At 42.8% G+C, this 18,480-nt stretch overlaps 1 protein-coding gene across 1 annotated transcript in view; it reads left to right on the top strand.

Annotated features, from left to right (window-relative positions):
- Window positions 1–486: 486 nt before the first annotated feature.
- The window catches only part of LOC143364361 (serine protease inhibitor swm-1-like), a 31,251-nt gene continuing 13,257 nt past the window's right edge, over window positions 487–18,480 (top strand). Inside the window, exons 1-3 of the mRNA XM_076804757.1 lie at window positions 487–512; window positions 828–900; window positions 949–1,080. Coding sequence (XP_076660872.1) covers window positions 487–512; window positions 828–900; window positions 949–1,080 — 231 coding nt within the window. The remainder of the gene's footprint in view (window positions 513–827; window positions 901–948; window positions 1,081–18,480) is intronic.

Consider the following 18,480-nt stretch of genomic DNA (forward strand, 5'->3'; position numbering starts at 1 on the left):
TGTCTCAAGCACCCAGCCCCTAGATCCTCCCACCAAACCCCCGAAGTAGGGTTGAGACTTTAGCGTAGTGGGGAGAACCGAGCTTAGATTCTTTGTAACTCGTGTTCTCCCAGGCAGATCGCTCTAAGAAGTCAAACATTAGCAAAGTCACTTAGTGCTCTTCGACCCATACTTCGGACCGTGACTTGACTTCCTCTAGACGCTGTCTCACCTCATAGTCGAAATATAGTTTGTTTAAACCCATAGTTGCACCCCTAATTCATTTCCTTCCGATCAAGGAAGGTGGTCCTTCGTGCCTAGTAATCGTTAAATAGCGGACACCTCGTAGTGCTAACACAACAGACGTCCGACAGATCGAACAAGATCAACCGCGGATATGTAACAATATGATTATTAGTTTTTTCGTGAGTGAACGCGTAAAGGTCTTATGAAGGACAATTTCGTTTTTTTAAATGGAATTGTGTATTATAATTACATAATATAATGATGTATGTAGAAAATACACTAAAAAGGTATTAACCTGCTTATGTCGAGAAGTTATTCATTTAGGATATATTTCAGTTAAAATAATTAGAAGACAAAATAACTGTCATACCAAGGTGTTTGCTTTTATTTATTGCAGAAAATTTTCGACATAACAACCATTTACAACACAGCACTTTTCAAATGTGTGTACAGTAAATATACCTCTGAAGATACCAAACCATTGTGATTCATATTTCTCGAAATCTTTGTATTCGAACTAGGTAATATGTTAAAATCTTAAATATTTGGGGAGAAGAAAATATGTAGGTACGCGTATTTTGTTAAATAAATAATTAAATTAGTTTGTATCTTATCGTCGTCAACGCGTTGATACTTTCTTTACTTCAGTACGAGAAATTCATTTCTAATATATTAGTAACAATATCAATTAGCTATACAATTTTATAGAAATCCTTTTCTTAGACCCTAATAAATCGTTTAACAAATCAAGGGGCTCCTGGGGGTGACCGCTGTCCACCGAGCGAGGACTGGGACGTGTGCGGAACAGCCTGTCAATTAACTTGCGAAAATCCTAAACCAAGAATTTGCACGCTGGTTGGTATTCGAAGCCTACAATTTCAGAAACGGGGACGTTGCATTCGTTGTATCATTTGTAATCGTGTATTTGTGTTTCAGGAATGCGTTACAGGCTGCCAATGCAAACCTGGTTTGCTGAGAAACGAATCGGGCCAGTGCGTGCCTAACGAGTCGTGTCGAACGTAGAAGCTTTTAGATTTTTGTGGTTTTTCTCATTCAATGTTTTAGTACTTTAGGAATAATTTTCTCAGTTTGTAATAAATCGTTTAACAAATTCAACGGCCGATGAGGTTGACCGCTGTCCACCAAATGAAGATTGGAACGAGTGCGGTACAGCCTGTCCACCAAATGAAGATTGGAACGAGTGCGGTACAGCCTGTCCACCAACTTGCAAAAACCCTGGGCCAAAAATTTTCACGCTGGTTAGTATTGCAAGCCTACAATTTCAGAAACGAAGAAATTGTATTCGTTGCAGCATTTCTAATCGTCCGCTTCTACTTGTGTTTCAGGAATGCGTTACAGGCTGCCAATGCAAACCTGGTTTGCTGAGAAACGAATCGGGCCAGTGCGTGCCTAAAGAGTCGTGTCGAACGTAGATGCTTTTAGATTTTTGTGGTTTTTCTCATTCAATGTTTTAGTACTTTAGGAATAATTTTCTCAGTTTGTAATAAATCGTTTAACAAATTCAACGGCCGATGAGGTTGACCGCTGTCCACCAAATGAAGATTGGAACGAGTGCGGTACAGCCTGTCCACCAAATGAAGATTGGAACGAGTGCGGTACAGCCTGTCCACCAACTTGCAAAAACCCTGGGCCAAAAATTTTCACGCTGGTTAGTATTGCAAGCCTACAATTTCAGAAACGAAGAAATTGCATTCGTTGCAGCATTTCTAATCGTCCGCTTCTACTTGTGTTTCAGGAATGCGTTACAGGCTGCCAATGCAAACCTGGTTTGCTGAGAAACGAATCGGGCCAGTGCGTGCCTAAAGAGTCGTGTCGAACGTAGAAGCTTTTAGATTTTTGTGGTTTTTCTCATTCAATGTTTTAGTACTTTAGGAATAATTTTCTCAGTTTGTAATAAATCGTTTAACAAATTCAACGGCCGATGAGGTTGACCGCTGTCCACCAAATGAAGATTGGAACGAGTGCGGTACAGCCTGTCCACCAAATGAAGATTGGAACGAGTGCGGTACAGCCTGTCCACCAACTTGCAAAAACCCTGGGCCAAAAATTTTCACGCTGGTTAGTATTGCAAGCCTACAATTTCAGAAACGAAGAAATTGCATTCGTTGCAGCATTTCTAATCGTCCGCTTCTACTTGTGTTTCAGGAATGCGTTACAGGCTGCCAATGCAAACCTGGTTTGCTGAGAAACGAATCGGGCCAGTGCGTGCCTAAAGAGTCGTGTCGAACGTAGATGCTTTTAGATTTTTGTGGTTTTTCTCATTCAATGTTTTAGTACTTTAGGAATAATTTTCTCAGTTTGTAATAAATCGTTTAACAAATTCAACGGCCGATGAGGTTGACCGCTGTCCACCAAATGAAGATTGGAACGAGTGCGGTACAGCCTGTCCACCAAATGAAGATTGGAACGAGTGCGGTACAGCCTGTCCACCAAATGAAGATTGGAACGAGTGCGGTACAGCCTGTCCACCAACTTGCAAAAACCCTGGGCCAAAAATTTTCACGCTGGTTAGTATTGCAAGCCTACAATTTCAGAAACGAAGAAATTGCATTCGTTGCAGCATTTCTAATCGTCCGCTTCTACTTGTGTTTCAGGAATGCGTTACAGGCTGCCAATGCAAACCTGGTTTGCTGAGAAACGAATCGGGCCAGTGCGTGCCTAACGAGTCGTGTCGAACGTAGAAGCTTTTAGATTTTTGTGGTTTTTCTCATTCAATGTTTTAGTACTTTAGGAATAATTTTCTCAGTTTGTAATAAATCGTTTAACAAATTCAACGGCCGATGAGGTTGACCGCTGTCCACCAAATGAAGATTGGAACGAGTGCGGTACAGCCTGTCCACCAAATGAAGATTGGAACGAGTGCGGTACAGCCTGTCCACCAACTTGCAAAAACCCTGGGCCAAAAATTTTCACGCTGGTTAGTATTGCAAGCCTACAATTTCAGAAACGAAGAAATTGTATTCGTTGCAGCATTTCTAATCGTCCGCTTCTACTTGTGTTTCAGGAATGCGTTACAGGCTGCCAATGCAAACCTGGTTTGCTGAGAAACGAATCGGGCCAGTGCGTGCCTAAAGAGTCGTGTCGAACGTAGATGCTTTTAGATTTTTGTGGTTTTTCTCATTCAATGTTTTAGTACTTTAGGAATAATTTTCTCAGTTTGTAATAAATCGTTTAACAAATTCAACGGCCGATGAGGTTGACCGCTGTCCACCAAATGAAGATTGGAACGAGTGCGGTACAGCCTGTCCACCAAATGAAGATTGGAACGAGTGCGGTACAGCCTGTCCACCAACTTGCAAAAACCCTGGGCCAAAAATTTTCACGCTGGTTAGTATTGCAAGCCTACAATTTCAGAAACGAAGAAATTGCATTCGTTGCAGCATTTCTAATCGTCCGCTTCTACTTGTGTTTCAGGAATGCGTTACAGGCTGCCAATGCAAACCTGGTTTGCTGAGAAACGAATCGGGCCAGTGCGTGCCTAAAGAGTCGTGTCGAACGTAGAAGCTTTTAGATTTTTGTGGTTTTTCTCATTCAATGTTTTAGTACTTTAGGAATAATTTTCTCAGTTTGTAATAAATCGTTTAACAAATTCAACGGCCGATGAGGTTGACCGCTGTCCACCAAATGAAGATTGGAACGAGTGCGGTACAGCCTGTCCACCAAATGAAGATTGGAACGAGTGCGGTACAGCCTGTCCACCAACTTGCAAAAACCCTGGGCCAAAAATTTTCACGCTGGTTAGTATTGCAAGCCTACAATTTCAGAAACGAAGAAATTGCATTCGTTGCAGCATTTCTAATCGTCCGCTTCTACTTGTGTTTCAGGAATGCGTTACAGGCTGCCAATGCAAACCTGGTTTGCTGAGAAACGAATCGGGCCAGTGCGTGCCTAAAGAGTCGTGTCGAACGTAGATGCTTTTAGATTTTTGTGGTTTTTCTCATTCAATGTTTTAGTACTTTAGGAATAATTTTCTCAGTTTGTAATAAATCGTTTAACAAATTCAACGGCCGATGAGGTTGACCGCTGTCCACCAAATGAAGATTGGAACGAGTGCGGTACAGCCTGTCCACCAAATGAAGATTGGAACGAGTGCGGTACAGCCTGTCCACCAAATGAAGATTGGAACGAGTGCGGTACAGCCTGTCCACCAACTTGCAAAAACCCTGGGCCAAAAATTTTCACGCTGGTTAGTATTGCAAGCCTACAATTTCAGAAACGAAGAAATTGCATTCGTTGCAGCATTTCTAATCGTCCGCTTCTACTTGTGTTTCAGGAATGCGTTACAGGCTGCCAATGCAAACCTGGTTTGCTGAGAAACGAATCGGGCCAGTGCGTGCCTAAAGAGTCGTGTCGAACGTAGATGCTTTTAGATTTTTGTGGTTTTTCTCATTCAATGTTTTAGTACTTTAGGAATAATTTTCTCAGTTTGTAATAAATCGTTTAACAAATTCAACGGCCGATGAGGTTGACCGCTGTCCACCAAATGAAGATTGGAACGAGTGCGGTACAGCCTGTCCACCAAATGAAGATTGGAACGAGTGCGGTACAGCCTGTCCACCAAATGAAGATTGGAACGAGTGCGGTACAGCCTGTCCACCAACTTGCAAAAACCCTGGGCCAAAAATTTTCACGCTGGTTAGTATTGCAAGCCTACAATTTCAGAAACGAAGAAATTGCATTCGTTGCAGCATTTCTAATCGTCCGCTTCTACTTGTGTTTCAGGAATGCGTTACAGGCTGCCAATGCAAACCTGGTTTGCTGAGAAACGAATCGGGCCAGTGCGTGCCTAACGAGTCGTGTCGAACGTAGAAGCTTTTAGATTTTTGTGGTTTTTCTCATTCAATGTTTTAGTACTTTAGGAATAATTTTCTCAGTTTGTAATAAATCGTTTAACAAATTCAACGGCCGATGAGGTTGACCGCTGTCCACCAAATGAAGATTGGAACGAGTGCGGTACAGCCTGTCCACCAAATGAAGATTGGAACGAGTGCGGTACAGCCTGTCCACCAACTTGCAAAAACCCTGGGCCAAAAATTTTCACGCTGGTTAGTATTGCAAGCCTACAATTTCAGAAACGAAGAAATTGCATTCGTTGCAGCATTTCTAATCGTCCGCTTCTACTTGTGTTTCAGGAATGCGTTACAGGCTGCCAATGCAAACCTGGTTTGCTGAGAAACGAATCGGGCCAGTGCGTGCCTAAAGAGTCGTGTCGAACGTAGAAGCTTTTAGATTTTTGTGGTTTTTCTCATTCAATGTTTTAGTACTTTAGGAATAATTTTCTCAGTTTGTAATAAATCGTTTAACAAATTCAACGGCCGATGAGGTTGACCGCTGTCCACCAAATGAAGATTGGAACGAGTGCGGTACAGCCTGTCCACCAAATGAAGATTGGAACGAGTGCGGTACAGCCTGTCCACCAACTTGCAAAAACCCTGGGCCAAAAATTTTCACGCTGGTTAGTATTGCAAGCCTACAATTTCAGAAACGAAGAAATTGCATTCGTTGCAGCATTTCTAATCGTCCGCTTCTACTTGTGTTTCAGGAATGCGTTACAGGCTGCCAATGCAAACCTGGTTTGCTGAGAAACGAATCGGGCCAGTGCGTGCCTAAAGAGTCGTGTCGAACGTAGATGCTTTTAGATTTTTGTGGTTTTTCTCATTCAATGTTTTAGTACTTTAGGAATAATTTTCTCAGTTTGTAATAAATCGTTTAACAAATTCAACGGCCGATGAGGTTGACCGCTGTCCACCAAATGAAGATTGGAACGAGTGCGGTACAGCCTGTCCACCAAATGAAGATTGGAACGAGTGCGGTACAGCCTGTCCACCAAATGAAGATTGGAACGAGTGCGGTACAGCCTGTCCACCAACTTGCAAAAACCCTGGGCCAAAAATTTTCACGCTGGTTAGTATTGCAAGCCTACAATTTCAGAAACGAAGAAATTGCATTCGTTGCAGCATTTCTAATCGTCCGCTTCTACTTGTGTTTCAGGAATGCGTTACAGGCTGCCAATGCAAACCTGGTTTGCTGAGAAACGAATCGGGCCAGTGCGTGCCTAACGAGTCGTGTCGAACGTAGAAGCTTTTAGATTTTTGTGGTTTTTCTCATTCAATGTTTTAGTACTTTAGGAATAATTTTCTCAGTTTGTAATAAATCGTTTAACAAATTCAACGGCCGATGAGGTTGACCGCTGTCCACCAAATGAAGATTGGAACGAGTGCGGTACAGCCTGTCCACCAAATGAAGATTGGAACGAGTGCGGTACAGCCTGTCCACCAACTTGCAAAAACCCTGGGCCAAAAATTTTCACGCTGGTTAGTATTGCAAGCCTACAATTTCAGAAACGAAGAAATTGCATTCGTTGCAGCATTTCTAATCGTCCGCTTCTACTTGTGTTTCAGGAATGCGTTACAGGCTGCCAATGCAAACCTGGTTTGCTGAGAAACGAATCGGGCCAGTGCGTGCCTAAAGAGTCGTGTCGAACGTAGATGCTTTTAGATTTTTGTGGTTTTTCTCATTCAATGTTTTAGTACTTTAGGAATAATTTTCTCAGTTTGTAATAAATCGTTTAACAAATTCAACGGCCGATGAGGTTGACCGCTGTCCACCAAATGAAGATTGGAACGAGTGCGGTACAGCCTGTCCACCAAATGAAGATTGGAACGAGTGCGGTACAGCCTGTCCACCAAATGAAGATTGGAACGAGTGCGGTACAGCCTGTCCACCAACTTGCAAAAACCCTGGGCCAAAAATTTTCACGCTGGTTAGTATTGCAAGCCTACAATTTCAGAAACGAAGAAATTGCATTCGTTGCAGCATTTCTAATCGTCCGCTTCTACTTGTGTTTCAGGAATGCGTTACAGGCTGCCAATGCAAACCTGGTTTGCTGAGAAACGAATCGGGCCAGTGCGTGCCTAAAGAGTCGTGTCGAACGTAGATGCTTTTAGATTTTTGTGGTTTTTCTCATTCAATGTTTTAGTACTTTAGGAATAATTTTCTCAGTTTGTAATAAATCGTTTAACAAATTCAACGGCCGATGAGGTTGACCGCTGTCCACCAAATGAAGATTGGAACGAGTGCGGTACAGCCTGTCCACCAAATGAAGATTGGAACGAGTGCGGTACAGCCTGTCCACCAAATGAAGATTGGAACGAGTGCGGTACAGCCTGTCCACCAACTTGCAAAAACCCTGGGCCAAAAATTTTCACGCTGGTTAGTATTGCAAGCCTACAATTTCAGAAACGAAGAAATTGCATTCGTTGCAGCATTTCTAATCGTCCGCTTCTACTTGTGTTTCAGGAATGCGTTACAGGCTGCCAATGCAAACCTGGTTTGCTGAGAAACGAATCGGGCCAGTGCGTGCCTAACGAGTCGTGTCGAACGTAGAAGCTTTTAGATTTTTGTGGTTTTTCTCATTCAATGTTTTAGTACTTTAGGAATAATTTTCTCAGTTTGTAATAAATCGTTTAACAAATTCAACGGCCGATGAGGTTGACCGCTGTCCACCAAATGAAGATTGGAACGAGTGCGGTACAGCCTGTCCACCAAATGAAGATTGGAACGAGTGCGGTACAGCCTGTCCACCAACTTGCAAAAACCCTGGGCCAAAAATTTTCACGCTGGTTAGTATTGCAAGCCTACAATTTCAGAAACGAAGAAATTGCATTCGTTGCAGCATTTCTAATCGTCCGCTTCTACTTGTGTTTCAGGAATGCGTTACAGGCTGCCAATGCAAACCTGGTTTGCTGAGAAACGAATCGGGCCAGTGCGTGCCTAAAGAGTCGTGTCGAACGTAGATGCTTTTAGATTTTTGTGGTTTTTCTCATTCAATGTTTTAGTACTTTAGGAATAATTTTCTCAGTTTGTAATAAATCGTTTAACAAATTCAACGGCCGATGAGGTTGACCGCTGTCCACCAAATGAAGATTGGAACGAGTGCGGTACAGCCTGTCCACCAAATGAAGATTGGAACGAGTGCGGTACAGCCTGTCCACCAAATGAAGATTGGAACGAGTGCGGTACAGCCTGTCCACCAACTTGCAAAAACCCTGGGCCAAAAATTTTCACGCTGGTTAGTATTGCAAGCCTACAATTTCAGAAACGAAGAAATTGCATTCGTTGCAGCATTTCTAATCGTCCGCTTCTACTTGTGTTTCAGGAATGCGTTACAGGCTGCCAATGCAAACCTGGTTTGCTGAGAAACGAATCGGGCCAGTGCGTGCCTAAAGAGTCGTGTCGAACGTAGATGCTTTTAGATTTTTGTGGTTTTTCTCATTCAATGTTTTAGTACTTTAGGAATAATTTTCTCAGTTTGTAATAAATCGTTTAACAAATTCAACGGCCGATGAGGTTGACCGCTGTCCACCAAATGAAGATTGGAACGAGTGCGGTACAGCCTGTCCACCAAATGAAGATTGGAACGAGTGCGGTACAGCCTGTCCACCAAATGAAGATTGGAACGAGTGCGGTACAGCCTGTCCACCAACTTGCAAAAACCCTGGGCCAAAAATTTTCACGCTGGTTAGTATTGCAAGCCTACAATTTCAGAAACGAAGAAATTGCATTCGTTGCAGCATTTCTAATCGTCCGCTTCTACTTGTGTTTCAGGAATGCGTTACAGGCTGCCAATGCAAACCTGGTTTGCTGAGAAACGAATCGGGCCAGTGCGTGCCTAACGAGTCGTGTCGAACGTAGAAGCTTTTAGATTTTTGTGGTTTTTCTCATTCAATGTTTTAGTACTTTAGGAATAATTTTCTCAGTTTGTAATAAATCGTTTAACAAATTCAACGGCCGATGAGGTTGACCGCTGTCCACCAAATGAAGATTGGAACGAGTGCGGTACAGCCTGTCCACCAAATGAAGATTGGAACGAGTGCGGTACAGCCTGTCCACCAACTTGCAAAAACCCTGGGCCAAAAATTTTCACGCTGGTTAGTATTGCAAGCCTACAATTTCAGAAACGAAGAAATTGCATTCGTTGCAGCATTTCTAATCGTCCGCTTCTACTTGTGTTTCAGGAATGCGTTACAGGCTGCCAATGCAAACCTGGTTTGCTGAGAAACGAATCGGGCCAGTGCGTGCCTAAAGAGTCGTGTCGAACGTAGATGCTTTTAGATTTTTGTGGTTTTTCTCATTCAATGTTTTAGTACTTTAGGAATAATTTTCTCAGTTTGTAATAAATCGTTTAACAAATTCAACGGCCGATGAGGTTGACCGCTGTCCACCAAATGAAGATTGGAACGAGTGCGGTACAGCCTGTCCACCAAATGAAGATTGGAACGAGTGCGGTACAGCCTGTCCACCAAATGAAGATTGGAACGAGTGCGGTACAGCCTGTCCACCAACTTGCAAAAACCCTGGGCCAAAAATTTTCACGCTGGTTAGTATTGCAAGCCTACAATTTCAGAAACGAAGAAATTGCATTCGTTGCAGCATTTCTAATCGTCCGCTTCTACTTGTGTTTCAGGAATGCGTTACAGGCTGCCAATGCAAACCTGGTTTGCTGAGAAACGAATCGGGCCAGTGCGTGCCTAAAGAGTCGTGTCGAACGTAGATGCTTTTAGATTTTTGTGGTTTTTCTCATTCAATGTTTTAGTACTTTAGGAATAATTTTCTCAGTTTGTAATAAATCGTTTAACAAATTCAACGGCCGATGAGGTTGACCGCTGTCCACCAAATGAAGATTGGAACGAGTGCGGTACAGCCTGTCCACCAAATGAAGATTGGAACGAGTGCGGTACAGCCTGTCCACCAAATGAAGATTGGAACGAGTGCGGTACAGCCTGTCCACCAACTTGCAAAAACCCTGGGCCAAAAATTTTCACGCTGGTTAGTATTGCAAGCCTACAATTTCAGAAACGAAGAAATTGCATTCGTTGCAGCATTTCTAATCGTCCGCTTCTACTTGTGTTTCAGGAATGCGTTACAGGCTGCCAATGCAAACCTGGTTTGCTGAGAAACGAATCGGGCCAGTGCGTGCCTAACGAGTCGTGTCGAACGTAGAAGCTTTTAGATTTTTGTGGTTTTTCTCATTCAATGTTTTAGTACTTTAGGAATAATTTTCTCAGTTTGTAATAAATCGTTTAACAAATTCAACGGCCGATGAGGTTGACCGCTGTCCACCAAATGAAGATTGGAACGAGTGCGGTACAGCCTGTCCACCAAATGAAGATTGGAACGAGTGCGGTACAGCCTGTCCACCAACTTGCAAAAACCCTGGGCCAAAAATTTTCACGCTGGTTAGTATTGCAAGCCTACAATTTCAGAAACGAAGAAATTGCATTCGTTGCAGCATTTCTAATCGTCCGCTTCTACTTGTGTTTCAGGAATGCGTTACAGGCTGCCAATGCAAACCTGGTTTGCTGAGAAACGAATCGGGCCAGTGCGTGCCTAAAGAGTCGTGTCGAACGTAGAAGCTTTTAGATTTTTGTGGTTTTTCTCATTCAATGTTTTAGTACTTTAGGAATAATTTTCTCAGTTTGTAATAAATCGTTTAACAAATTCAACGGCCGATGAGGTTGACCGCTGTCCACCAAATGAAGATTGGAACGAGTGCGGTACAGCCTGTCCACCAAATGAAGATTGGAACGAGTGCGGTACAGCCTGTCCACCAACTTGCAAAAACCCTGGGCCAAAAATTTTCACGCTGGTTAGTATTGCAAGCCTACAATTTCAGAAACGAAGAAATTGCATTCGTTGCAGCATTTCTAATCGTCCGCTTCTACTTGTGTTTCAGGAATGCGTTACAGGCTGCCAATGCAAACCTGGTTTGCTGAGAAACGAATCGGGCCAGTGCGTGCCTAAAGAGTCGTGTCGAACGTAGATGCTTTTAGATTTTTGTGGTTTTTCTCATTCAATGTTTTAGTACTTTAGGAATAATTTTCTCAGTTTGTAATAAATCGTTTAACAAATTCAACGGCCGATGAGGTTGACCGCTGTCCACCAAATGAAGATTGGAACGAGTGCGGTACAGCCTGTCCACCAAATGAAGATTGGAACGAGTGCGGTACAGCCTGTCCACCAAATGAAGATTGGAACGAGTGCGGTACAGCCTGTCCACCAACTTGCAAAAACCCTGGGCCAAAAATTTTCACGCTGGTTAGTATTGCAAGCCTACAATTTCAGAAACGAAGAAATTGCATTCGTTGCAGCATTTCTAATCGTCCGCTTCTACTTGTGTTTCAGGAATGCGTTACAGGCTGCCAATGCAAACCTGGTTTGCTGAGAAACGAATCGGGCCAGTGCGTGCCTAACGAGTCGTGTCGAACGTAGAAGCTTTTAGATTTTTGTGGTTTTTCTCATTCAATGTTTTAGTACTTTAGGAATAATTTTCTCAGTTTGTAATAAATCGTTTAACAAATTCAACGGCCGATGAGGTTGACCGCTGTCCACCAAATGAAGATTGGAACGAGTGCGGTACAGCCTGTCCACCAAATGAAGATTGGAACGAGTGCGGTACAGCCTGTCCACCAACTTGCAAAAACCCTGGGCCAAAAATTTTCACGCTGGTTAGTATTGCAAGCCTACAATTTCAGAAACGAAGAAATTGCATTCGTTGCAGCATTTCTAATCGTCCGCTTCTACTTGTGTTTCAGGAATGCGTTACAGGCTGCCAATGCAAACCTGGTTTGCTGAGAAACGAATCGGGCCAGTGCGTGCCTAACGAGTCGTGTCGAACGTAGAAGCTTTTAGATTTTTGTGGTTTTTCTCATTCAATGTTTTAGTACTTTAGGAATAATTTTCTCAGTTTGTAATAAATCGTTTAACAAATTCAACGGCCGATGAGGTTGACCGCTGTCCACCAAATGAAGATTGGAACGAGTGCGGTACAGCCTGTCCACCAAATGAAGATTGGAACGAGTGCGGTACAGCCTGTCCACCAACTTGCAAAAACCCTGGGCCAAAAATTTTCACGCTGGTTAGTATTGCAAGCCTACAATTTCAGAAACGAAGAAATTGCATTCGTTGCAGCATTTCTAATCGTCCGCTTCTACTTGTGTTTCAGGAATGCGTTACAGGCTGCCAATGCAAACCTGGTTTGCTGAGAAACGAATCGGGCCAGTGCGTGCCTAAAGAGTCGTGTCGAACGTAGATGCTTTTAGATTTTTGTGGTTTTTCTCATTCAATGTTTTAGTACTTTAGGAATAATTTTCTCAGTTTGTAATAAATCGTTTAACAAATTCAACGGCCGATGAGGTTGACCGCTGTCCACCAAATGAAGATTGGAACGAGTGCGGTACAGCCTGTCCACCAAATGAAGATTGGAACGAGTGCGGTACAGCCTGTCCACCAACTTGCAAAAACCCTGGGCCGAAAATTTTCACGCTGGTTAGTATTGCAAGCCTACAATTTCAGAAACGAAGAAATTGCATTCGTTGCAGCATTTCTAATCGTCCGCTTCTACTTGTGTTTCAGGAATGCGTTACAGGCTGCCAATGCAAACCTGGTTTGCTGAGAAACGAATCGGGCCAGTGCGTGCCTAAAGAGTCGTGTCGAACGTAGATGCTTTTAGATTTTTGTGGTTTTTCTCATTCAATGTTTTAGTACTTTAGGAATAATTTTCTCAGTTTGTAATAAATCGTTTAACAAATTCAACGGCCGATGAGGTTGACCGCTGTCCACCAAATGAAGATTGGAACGAGTGCGGTACAGCCTGTCCACCAAATGAAGATTGGAACGAGTGCGGTACAGCCTGTCCACCAACTTGCAAAAACCCTGGGCCAAAAATTTTCACGCTGGTTAGTATTGCAAGCCTACAATTTCAGAAACGAAGAAATTGCATTCGTTGCAGCATTTCTAATCGTCCGCTTCTACTTGTGTTTCAGGAATGCGTTACAGGCTGCCAATGCAAACCTGGTTTGCTGAGAAACGAATCGGGCCAGTGCGTGCCTAAAGAGTCGTGTCGAACGTAGATGCTTTTAGATTTTTGTGGTTTTTCTCATTCAATGTTTTAGTACTTTAGGAATAATTTTCTCAGTTTGTAATAAATCGTTTAACAAATTCAACGGCCGATGAGGTTGACCGCTGTCCACCAAATGAAGATTGGAACGAGTGCGGTACAGCCTGTCCACCAAATGAAGATTGGAACGAGTGCGGTACAGCCTGTCCACCAACTTGCAAAAACCCTGGGCCGAAAATTTTCACGCTGGTTAGTATTGCAAGCCTACAATTTCAGAAACGAAGAAATTGCATTCGTTGCAGCATTTCTAATCGTCCGCTTCTACTTGTGTTTCAGGAATGCGTTACAGGCTGCCAATGCAAACCTGGTTTGCTGAGAAACGAATCGGGCCAGTGCGTGCCTAAAGAGTCGTGTCGAACGTAGATGCTTTTAGATTTTTGTGGTTTTTCTCATTCAATGTTTTAGTACTTTAGGAATAATTTTCTCAGTTTGTAATAAATCGTTTAACAAATTCAACGGCCGATGAGGTTGACCGCTGTCCACCAAATGAAGATTGGAACGAGTGCGGTACAGCCTGTCCACCAAATGAAGATTGGAACGAGTGCGGTACAGCCTGTCCACCAACTTGCAAAAACCCTGGGCCAAAAATTTTCACGCTGGTTAGTATTGCAAGCCTACAATTTCAGAAACGAAGAAATTGCATTCGTTGCAGCATTTCTAATCGTCCGCTTCTACTTGTGTTTCAGGAATGCGTTACAGGCTGCCAATGCAAACCTGGTTTGCTGAGAAACGAATCGGGCCAGTGCGTGCCTAAAGAGTCGTGTCGAACGTAGATGCTTTTAGATTTTTGTGGTTTTTCTCATTCAATGTTTTAGTACTTTAGGAATAATTTTCTCAGTTTGTAATAAATCGTTTAACAAATTCAACGGCCGATGAGGTTGACCGCTGTCCACCAAATGAAGATTGGAACGAGTGCGGTACAGCCTGTCCACCAAATGAAGATTGGAACGAGTGCGGTACAGCCTGTCCACCAACTTGCAAAAACCCTGGGCCGAAAATTTTCACGCTGGTTAGTATTGCAAGCCTACAATTTCAGAAACGAAGAAATTGCATTCGTTGCAGCATTTCTAATCGTCCGCTTCTACTTGTGTTTCAGGAATGCGTTACAGGCTGCCAATGCAAACCTGGTTTGCTGAGAAACGAATCGGGCCAGTGCGTGCCTAAAGAGTCGTGTCGAACGTAGAAGCTTTTAGATTTTTGTGGTTTTTCTCATTCAATGTTTTAGTACTTTAGGAATAATTTTCTCAGTTTGTAATAAATCGTTTAACAAATTCAACGGCCGATGAGGTTGACCGCTGTCCACCAAATGAAGATTGGAACGAGTGCGGTACAGCCTGTCCACCAAATGAAGATTGGAACGAGTGCGGTACAGCCTGTCCACCAACTTGCAAAAACCCTGGGCCAAAAATTTTCACGCTGGTTAGTATTGCAAGCCTACAATTTCAGAAACGAAGAAATTGCATTCGTTGCAGCATTTCTAATCGTCCGCTTCTACTTGTGTTTCAGGAATGCGTTACAGGCTGCCAATGCAAACCTGGTTTGCTGAGAAACGAATCGGGCCAGTGCGTGCCTAAAGAGTCGTGTCGAACGTAGATGCTTTTAGATTTTTGTGGTTTTTCTCATTCAATGTTTTAGTACTTTAGGAATAATTTTCTCAGTTTGTAATAAATCGTTTAACAAATTCAACGGCCGATGAGGTTGACCGCTGTCCACCAAATGAAGATTGGAACGAGTGCGGTACAGCCTGTCCACCAAATGAAGATTGGAACGAGTGCGGTACAGCCTGTCCACCAACTTGCAAAAACCCTGGGCCGAAAATTTTCACGCTGGTTAGTATTGCAAGCCTACAATTTCAGAAACGAAGAAATTGCATTCGTTGCAGCATTTCTAATCGTCCGCTTCTACTTGTGTTTCAGGAATGCGTTACAGGCTGCCAATGCAAACCTGGTTTGCTGAGAAACGAATCGGGCCAGTGCGTGCCTAAAGAGTCGTGTCGAACGTAGATGCTTTTAGATTTTTGTGGTTTTTCTCATTCAATGTTTTAGTACTTTAGGAATAATTTTCTCAGTTTGTAATAAATCGTTTAACAAATTCAACGGCCGATGAGGTTGACCGCTGTCCACCAAATGAAGATTGGAACGAGTGCGGTACAGCCTGTCCACCAAATGAAGATTGGAACGAGTGCGGTACAGCCTGTCCACCAACTTGCAAAAACCCTGGGCCGAAAATTTTCACGCTGGTTAGTATTGCAAGCCTACAATTTCAGAAACGAAGAAATTGCATTCGTTGCAGCATTTCTAATCGTCCGCTTCTACTTGTGTTTCAGGAATGCGTTACAGGCTGCCAATGCAAACCTGGTTTGCTGAGAAACGAATCGGGCCAGTGCGTGCCTAAAGAGTCGTGTCGAACGTAGATGCTTTTAGATTTTTGTGGTTTTTCTCATTCAATGTTTTAGTACTTTAGGAATAATTTTCTCAGTTTGTAATAAATCGTTTAACAAATTCAACGGCCGATGAGGTTGACCGCTGTCCACCAAATGAAGATTGGAACGAGTGCGGTACAGCCTGTCCACCAAATGAAGATTGGAACGAGTGCGGTACAGCCTGTCCACCAACTTGCAAAAACCCTGGGCCAAAAATTTTCACGCTGGTTAGTATTGCAAGCCTACAATTTCAGAAACGAAGAAATTGCATTCGTTGCAGCATTTCTAATCGTCCGCTTCTACTTGTGTTTCAGGAATGCGTTACAGGCTGCCAATGCAAACCTGGTTTGCTGAGAAACGAATCGGGCCAGTGCGTGCCTAAAGAGTCGTGTCGAACGTAGAAGCTTTTAGATTTTTGTGGTTTTTCTCATTCAATGTTTTAGTACTTTAGGAATAATTTTCTCAGTTTGTAATAAATCGTTTAACAAATTCAACGGCCGATGAGGTTGACCGCTGTCCACCAAATGAAGATTGGAACGAGTGCGGTACAGCCTGTCCACCAAATGAAGATTGGAACGAGTGCGGTACAGCCTGTCCACCAACTTGCAAAAACCCTGGGCCAAAAATTTTCACGCTGGTTAGTATTGCAAGCCTACAATTTCAGAAACGAAGAAATTGCATTCGTTGCAGCATTTCTAATCGTCCGCTTCTACTTGTGTTTCAGGAATGCGTTACAGGCTGCCAATGCAAACCTGGTTTGCTGAGAAACGAATCGGGCCAGTGCGTGCCTAAAGAGTCGTGTCGAACGTAGATGCTTTTAGATTTTTGTGGTTTTTCTCATTCAATGTTTTAGTACTTTAGGAATAATTTTCTCAGTTTGTAATAAATCGTTTAACAAATTCAACGGCCGATGAGGTTGACCGCTGTCCACCAAATGAAGATTGGAACGAGTGCGGTACAGCCTGTCCACCAAATGAAGATTGGAACGAGTGCGGTACAGCCTGTCCACCAACTTGCAAAAACCCTGGGCCAAAAATTTTCACGCTGGTTAGTATTGCAAGCCTACAATTTCAGAAACGAAGAAATTGCATTCGTTGCAGCATTTCTAATCGTCCGCTTCTACTTGTGTTTCAGGAATGCGTTACAGGCTGCCAATGCAAACCTGGTTTGCTGAGAAACGAATCGGGCCAGTGCGTGCCTAAAGAGTCGTGTCGAACGTAGATGCTTTTAGATTTTTGTGGTTTTTCTCATTCAATGTTTTAGTACTTTAGGAATAATTTTCTCAGTTTGTAATAAATCGTTTAACAAATTCAACGGCCGATGAGGTTGACCGCTGTCCACCAAATGAAGATTGGGTTTTGAAGGATTCTCGTTCCTCAGACAATGTTGTGGCGCGCGGTCATCGCCCCGTGTTTTTCGACACAATAACTGATCGACGACGACTCGCGCTATAAGGTCAGAGTGAAAAACCGCCGACACTAGTTTTCGTTTTGAGTTGTCCGTTAAGCGAGTTTAGTTCACGTTCAGACTTGGCAGAGAACATTTAATAAAGCATCTTTCAAAATTACACGATTTAGCTTCCTGAAAAGACCCTTCCACTCTACAGTATCAGAAGTGGGATAACTGAACTTTTTTTTTTGGAAACAGTTCGCGAGTTTAGTTAGCGCGTCCGTAAATTTTGGGCTATCCGTTTAGTATTGATTTCGTTAGTAGTGGAAGTTTTCAATAGTCATTTTCAGGATATTTTGGACTGGTTAGAACAAAGAATCTTTTGTGAAATTTTTATCCGTTTGGTAATTTTGTTTAAGAAACCGTGTTCTCGTGTATTTCATCTTTTGTTTGACTTTGCCTTATTTTGGTTATTGAGAATATTTCGAAAATGCCAAGACTGCCAATATTGAAAGAATCCATCAGTGATTTCACGGTTTCGGAATTAAGAATCTTACTACGTTCGAGAAATCTGGCAAGCGGAGGTTCGAAGCACGATCTGCTCACACGACTACAAACCGAAATTCCAGATTGTGACGATCACCTGCAAGAATACGTAGAAGAACTCCGCTATAATCTCGTTACGAGCGCATAAAGTTTTCGCGTCGTAAGAACGTTTTTCTCTGACAAAGATGGCGGAAAGTAGAATCGACACAGCGTCTATAAATAAATTCGATGGCAACAATTACCATCAGTGGAAGTTTCAACTGTTATGTGCATTACGAGCAAAGGGTTTGCATGGAATTGCAAAGGGAACAGAGGAAAAACCGGCGGCATTGACTGTGACGTCGACAGTAGCTGAGAAAGCAGAGGTTAAAACTTGGGAGAAGAATGATGCAACGGCCATGTTCCTGTTAACAACTGCGATGGAATTCTCCCAGATCACGCTCATCGAGAACTGCATGTCGTCCAAAGAAATCTTAGATAAGTTAGATGCGATTTATGCTCAAAAAACCGAAATTAACAAAATGTTGGCGCATGAAAGATTCTCACAGTATAAAATGAATGTAAACGATTCGATCGCTCAACATATCGCGAAAGTTGAAAATTTGGCACAACAAATAAAAGATTCGGGTGAAACGATTAGTGATACGGCAATCATGACAAAGATTCTCGGTAGTTTGCCCGCGAAGTTTAGAAGTTTTCGTCAGGCGTGGTTATCATTGGATGAAACAAAACAAACGATAAAAAATCTAATGTCGCGTTTGATCGATGAAGACACGAGTCTCACTGTGGTAGACGATTCTGAGAATGCCCTTGTCGCGTCGTCGAATGTAAAAAAGGTAGCAAACCGCGAAGAAAACAAACAGCGTACGTACACTAAGTTTGATAAATCAAAAATTATTTGTTATAAATGTCAAAAGAA

The sequence above is a fragment of the Halictus rubicundus genome, unplaced genomic scaffold, assembly GCF_050948215.1.
Source record: "Halictus rubicundus isolate RS-2024b unplaced genomic scaffold, iyHalRubi1_principal scaffold0497, whole genome shotgun sequence".
NCBI lineage: Eukaryota > Metazoa > Arthropoda > Insecta > Hymenoptera > Halictidae > Halictus > Halictus rubicundus.